Source organism: Rhagoletis zephyria, unplaced genomic scaffold (genome assembly GCF_001687245.7).
Source record: "Rhagoletis zephyria isolate East Lansing unplaced genomic scaffold, Rhagoletis_zephyria_1.1 Rzeph_scaffold_01132, whole genome shotgun sequence".
NCBI lineage: Eukaryota > Metazoa > Arthropoda > Insecta > Diptera > Tephritidae > Rhagoletis > Rhagoletis zephyria.
Window position 1 is genome coordinate 36,085 of NW_016158216.1, and position 6,375 is coordinate 42,459.

At 45.9% G+C, this 6,375-nt stretch overlaps 2 protein-coding genes across 4 annotated transcripts; both read right to left on the reverse strand.

Annotated features, from left to right (window-relative positions):
• Window positions 1–320: 320 nt before the first annotated feature.
• Window positions 321–1,265, reverse strand: LOC108362878 (uncharacterized). Its single transcript, XM_017616031.1, has one exon. The coding sequence runs from the start codon at window positions 1,263–1,265 to the stop codon at window positions 321–323; it is 945 nt and encodes a 314-aa protein (XP_017471520.1).
• A 29-nt stretch (window positions 1,266–1,294) lies between these two features.
• On the reverse strand, window positions 1,295–5,884 carry LOC108362875 (uncharacterized). 3 transcript variants are annotated; one of them, XM_017616026.1, is made up of 2 exons: window positions 5,803–5,878; window positions 1,295–5,748 (listed from the first exon to the last, which is right to left on the reverse strand). In XM_017616026.1, the coding sequence occupies exon 2, from the start codon at window positions 3,818–3,820 to the stop codon at window positions 2,330–2,332; it is 1,491 nt and encodes a 496-aa protein (XP_017471515.1). In that variant the 5' UTR covers window positions 3,821–5,748; window positions 5,803–5,878; the 3' UTR covers window positions 1,295–2,329. The 3 variants fall into 2 exon arrangements, with proteins under 3 accessions (XP_017471516.1, XP_017471515.1, XP_017471517.1); XM_017616027.1 differs by having other exon boundaries at window positions 5,807–5,884.
• Between the last annotated feature and the right edge of the window lie 491 nt (window positions 5,885–6,375).

Sequence of the window (6,375 nt, forward strand, 5' to 3'; positions counted from 1 at the left end):
GCAGCACACAACCCCGTGCCTTCTTCAGGAGTGAATATAACTACAACAACAACGATTACTACAACAACAACCCAAAAAGGTTGGTTACTGTCTATACTGTGCTCTCAATTGCTGGTAAAGTTTTAAAATGACAAAGATACGACATAAAACTAGGGATGACAAAGTATTAGAGACAATACAAGTTTTCGACTTTTCCAGCGGGAGCAGTGTTGCCAGAAGGGCCAAAGTTTAACAAATTTTCAGGGTTGTAAAAAACATGACTAACAATTAAATTTTCTTAAGAGTTACGAGAAGTCGCCAACATCCCGGCCACCGTGAATCTATGTGGATTCATCCACATCCAATTTCGCCAATAAGCAAGCAGGCCGCCGGAATACTCCCTTTGGTGTTTGCACTTCAGCGCTGCGAACCTGTAAGTCCTTGCCAGGAAACACTTGGGTTATTCTGCCCATCGGCCAACGAGAACGATGTATATTGCTGTCCACAATTAATACCACGTCTCCAACGCGCAGCGGCTGCACAGGCTGGTACCATTTGGTCCTGCGACACAAATCTGGAAGGTATTCGGATAGCCATTTCTTCCAGAAACGATGCTGTGCTTGTTGCACCTTTCTCCATTGCTTTCTAGAGGCGCAGTGCTCCTCCTCACGCGGGTGGGGCGTTTGATCCGAGTTGGCGGTACCTAAAAGAAAATGATTAGGGGTTATGGGTTCGTCGGTGGGTGTATCTAGTGGTATATGAGTTAGCGGGCGAGAGTTCACCATGTTCTCCGCTTCGCACATTAAGCTGTAAAGGCAGTGCTCTTGTAGGTTCTCGTCATGGAGCGCATGTCCCATAGCTCGCTTGACACTGCGCACTAACCGTTCCCAGCACCCTCCAGCATGAGGGTTTAACGGGCAATTGAACACCCATTCTATACGCTCATTCGCGAGCGAGTCAGCAATCTTTCCAGAATCAAATTCGACGACTTGTTTTTGTAGTTCCCTGTCTGCACCGATGAAGTTCGTACCGTTATCGGAACGTATGCGTACCGGCGTGCCTCGTCTGCTCATAAAATTCCGTATGCACAGTAAACACGAATCCGTGCTGAGATCTCTTGCTATTTCCATATGGACCGCGCGCGTCGTCAAGCAGGTAAAAAGTGCAATCCAACGTTTTTCTTTGCGGCGTCCGATAGTAACGAGGAAAGGACCCATGTAGTCGAGATCCACGTAGGAAAATGGCCTCACAAATGGTGTCAACCTCTCTTGTGGTAGCGGACCCATTAGCGGAGTCTCAGGTTGGGCTCTATTAATTTTGCACGTTTGGCGTGAGGTACCCAGAATTTACGGCGTTCCTTCATTTTGGTGTTTCCACTTTTGATGATGATACCCAACGATCAGGTCTGTCACATGGCGTGCTTTGGGCAATATAATGGGTCTGCGAGTACTGAATGGGACTGCGTCTGCATTGTCAATTCGTCCTCTTACTCGAATAACACCTGAGTCGTCCATATATGGTGAAAGCGTTGAAATCGTGCTGTTGCGTTTTACTTGTCTTTTCAATCTTAGATCTTCATACTCCTCAGCGTAGGCTTCCTTCTGCGTAGCTCGACAAATTGCGAGTTCCGCCCTTTCCAGCTCGATGACGGTGAGTTGACCACCTCTTCTGCGCTGCTGATCCCGTTGGCAATTATCGCGGAAACGAAGCATCCACGCAACCACTCTGGAAAGGCGGATGAAACATGAGAACTTCTGTAAAAAGTTATAATCAGTTTGAATATGCAGAACAAATTTGGCCCTATGCTCCTCTTGGGTGTGTATACGCGACTCAGTTGTCGGCCAATGATTTTCGTCCTCTAACAGGAAGTCAGGTCCGCTTGCCCAGAAGGACGTGCGTTTTTTGTCTCGAGGACGCGTGCCAAAGTCGGCTGGATTATGCGCGCTTGGAAGCCATCTCCACTCAGAGACCTCGCTGTTTTCCAGGATTTCGTTTACGCGGTGTGCCACATACGGCTTGTAGCGACGATGATCGGATTTTATCCACGCCAAGGTCGTTTTCGAGTCACTCCACATAACAACTCTAGTCGGTACCATATCGTGATTTTGCAGGATCATAACGCGAAGACGGACTGCAAGAACCGCTGACTGCAGCTCCAGGCGTGGAACCGTTGAGAGTTTTAGAGGGGCACACTTTGCTTTCCCCATTACAAACGCCAAGCGTATTGATCCCTCCTCTCCATTGACCCTCCAATAACCTACTGCTGCATACGCCGTTTCGCTAGCATCTGCAAAGATATGTAGTTCAACCGGGCTTTGTAGAAAGCGTTTGTCGTAACATCTTGGCATAGTTAGGTCTGCTTCAACATATTTAGCCACTTAAGCCACATTTGGTAGGCGTCATCTGGAATTTTTTCGTCCCATCGCACACCTTTTCTCCACACTGCTTGCAATACTAGTTTAGCCGCTATTGTAAATTCCGATGCTAGCCCGAAGGGGTCGAACACCGACATCGCTATACTCAGCGCTTCACGTTTGGTAGGTCTTCTTTCCCCTCTTACTATGGCCTTATCAACTTTACCACGCAAGAGCGCAAACCTCAGGTTATCCTTCGCGGTGTCCCAATACATGCCTAAGACCTTCTGAAAACTATCTTTGTCTAGGCTAAAATCGTTAGTCGTAATTTTGTCGCCGTTGAGCCGCTCACTGACCTCCTTAACATTCGAGACGAACAGCTTTAGTTCGAACCCACCTTGCTGGTGGATCGAACGTACTTCGTTTGTAGTTTGCATGGCCTCCTCCGGGGAGTTGGAACAGTGCACGAAGTCGTCAACGTAATGGTTGTTGAGTATAGCGTTTGCTGCATTAGGAAAAACATCTCGAAAGTCCTCTGCGTTCCTGTTTTTGACAAATTGTGCCGAGCATGGGGAGCATGTCGCCCCGAACGTCATGACTGACATCATGTATTCACGAATGTCTTCATTCGTGTTGCTTCTCCACAAGAACCGTTGAGCGTTTTGATCTTCACGCCGTACTTGCACTTGGTGGAACATTTCCACTATGTCCCCACACACCCCTATGGGCTTTTGTCGAAACTTCATCAGAATCGTGTTTAGCGGCTGACACAAGTCTGGCCCGTTGAGCAGAGCGGAATTCAAAGACACGCCTTCTACTTGAGCGGCAGCATCAAACACCAAACGAAGCTTTTCTGGCTTATTCGCGTTGCAGACTCCGAAACGCGGTAGGTACCATGTTCGGTTTCCTCTTTGTAGCACCTCTTCATCACTCAAGCGCCTCGCATAGGCTTTGCTCTCGTACTCGGCCATGAGGTACGTGTATTGTTTTCGGAAGTCTGCGTCTCGGTCAAACTTCTTCTCTAAGGTGAGTAATCTTTTCTCTGCCATCTTTCTACTGTCTGGTAGGAGCATATGATCGTTTCGCCACAATAGACCTGTTACAAAACGGTTCCCCATGCGCACTGTAGTCTGTTCCAGCAAATCTTTTGCCCTTGCTACATCAACGCTATCCACGTGTCTGCCTGTAAGATTTACACCTAATGCTTCATCAACGATATGCTTCTTTACTAAATTTTCAAGGCTCTCTTCGGTTTCTAATTGCGTGTAAAAGGTGTGGTGACATTCAAACCCGGATTTTTTACGTGCACTTCCTGAGCAATACACGAGCCAACCGAGCTTAGTCAATACAACCGCGGGTCCACACCGGCCGTCCGCTGCAGTTCTCTTAGCTACGCCCAGGTGTGCATTATCGAGTCCAATAAGTAGTTGAGGAATCGCCGAACTGTAATCCTTCAGTCCCAGGCGGTCGGCTAAGCTCTTGTTCATCAGTGATATTGATGATCCCTCATCCAGGAACGCGTAGCATGCTATTTCCTTTCCGTTAGCGTACAGTATCACTGGCAAAATCTTGAAAAGTACCTTCGATTTTCCTGATTGCCTCAAGGTGCTAGTAAAGATCGGCTGTTGCGAGCATTGAGCCTCACTCTGTTGAGTCGCGTTGTTCCGTCGGCATGCAGGAGTCCGTGTACCTTTCTTGCGCAGTTCCGCACAGAGAATTTGTGTTTATATGTACATCGGTTGCTTCTGTGGCCACTGTTCATACAGTTGAAGCACAACTTTCCATCTTGACGTATTGTTCATATCGAGAAAACGCTTACATCTCGATATATGGTGTGCCTCCATACATAGCTTGCATGAAGTGTGATTACCGTTCACAACTTCGTCCGTATGGAAAAATCTTCCTCGGCCTTCGGTCCTTACTTCTGTCAATCGCGATTGTGTATTAGTAACAATGCCGGCCGCGTTTACTACGCGCGCTAGCTCTTTCAGCCAGTTGCTGAAGTGGCTTATAGTGGCCCTTGGTATCACGCTTACTGCGTAGCGCGCCCATTCTAGACGCCGTTGTATTGGGAGCTTAAGAAGCAGCTCCTCCATAAGAGTCGGGTTGCTCAAGTGGTACTCACACCCCGCCGACTCTAAAAACATTGCCAAGTTCTGAACTTTCGTAGCAAAAGGTACAAGCAACTCCAGACGATTTTCTGAAATGGGTGAAAAATTTCGGATTCTAGCGATTTGGCTCTTAACTAATAGTTCTGGCCTTCCAAAACGCTCTTGCAGTGCTTCAATGACCCGCGGCGCATTGCTGCTATGGATGAGTAGACACTCAACCACCTCGCGTGCTTTTCCTTTAATTGCCTTTTGAAGTCGTAACATGTTTTGCCGTTCATTGTAGCCGCATTCTTCTGTAGTCATATAGAAGGATTCGCGGAACATTGGCCAATCTTCAGGTCTCCCATCGAATTCAGGAAGATCGTACAGTTTTTTGCTGGCATTTGACCTGGTGATGGCCAATGTTCGGTTCAAGTCCGCTAAAGTTTCGGCAATCGAAACGCCACTAGCTTCGGCGCCGCTTACCAACGATGGCGCGGTGCTGCTGGCAGTTGCCTGTATATTGGGTGCTGTCGCAGTCGTGTTATTTAAAGCACAAAGATTCGCTATCGCGTTTCGCAGTTCTTGCAACTGTTTCGCCATTTCGTTCACTTGCATTTCAAGCGCCAGTGGTTGTTGTTGGAGCATAGTTGCACCCTGTTCGCGAACGGTAGTATCGAACTCGTCGTTGCTGTTGCCATCTTCGTCGTGCATATTGGATGTTGAACGTGTTAATACCATCGTTTAAGATGGCCGTCTACTTAATTTTTAATACGCTATTAAGCCGTTATGCGAACCAGAATTTTCACGCGATTATGCCGTTATGTAGACAACAAGGCTTTCTGGCATGCGATTATGCCGTTATGTAAAATAAAATTTTGGCACGTGTTTGTGGCAATATGTGAAATAGAATTTTTACGGTTCGAGCAAAATTTCGAATCTAACTCACTAATATACATACGTTATACACCCAACCGAACTTACCCCAATCACTTCCTGGCACCAACCTTCGCGATCTAGCAACACGTCTAAATCGTTTGTTCTTTCTCACCGCTTTAATTGGATGACTCGTTGACCGGGCCCCTGTTAACCAGTTTTCTTATTGTTCTCGTCAACTGGACCTCTGTTAGCCGGCTTTCGTTGGCGCTCCTTCAGCGCTTAATGTTAATGAAATAAAAAGCGCTTAATGTTAATGAAATAAAAAGCTGTTCCAGCTCCGAGGGGCGCGAGAAATAAAAAAACTAGCGTTTTTTTCTTAGGTTACACGCGTACAATACTGGGACGGGCACAAAACCGTACTCCACACTTTACGCTGTTTTTATTTCCTATAATGTGTTTAATTAGGGTTAATTCGATTATAAAATATAAGACATTTATACCTACATTAGTTTTCGCTCCCTCTCAATTGCTGGTAAAGTTTTAAAATGACGAAGATACGACATAAAACTAGGGATGACAAAGTATTAGAGACAATACAAGTTTTCGACTTTTCCAGCGGAAGCAGTGTTGCCAGAAGGGCCAAAGTTTAACAAATTTTCAGGGTTGACTAACAATTAAATTTTCTTAAGAGTTACGAGATACGGAAGTCGCCAACACATAGATTGCTTAACATCTAGAAACTAAAAGAAATGCGAATTTTCGGCGGACTCATCTACAGTCGCGAAAATATAAATAGGGAATAGACATTTTAGCATACAAATTCACGATAACACACAAAAATTAAGCATAAAAAAGTTAATTATTACATCTTGTTGCGTGCTTGCAATTACATGCGGTTATTGGCAAATTGGAAAAACGATGCAGCTATATATTCCGCTTCATCGCTGCCATTCTCATTGATGAACTTTTCTGAAAAAAATTTAATACATTTTTAATAGAATGTTAAACTAAGAAAGGATAAGGAGAACTCATCATTTGAAGACTCGAATGCTCCACCGATTAGCGCAGCGGGT

Bases quoted from the DNA above. Each gene is read 5' to 3' on its own strand.
- LOC108362875 (XM_017616027.1), bottom strand. From the start codon at position 3,820: ATGAACAAGAGCTTAGCCGACCGCCTGGGACTGAAGGATTACAGTTCG.
- LOC108362878 (XM_017616031.1), bottom strand. From the start codon at position 1,265: ATGGGTCCGCTACCACAAGAGAGGTTGACACCATTTGTGAGGCCATTT.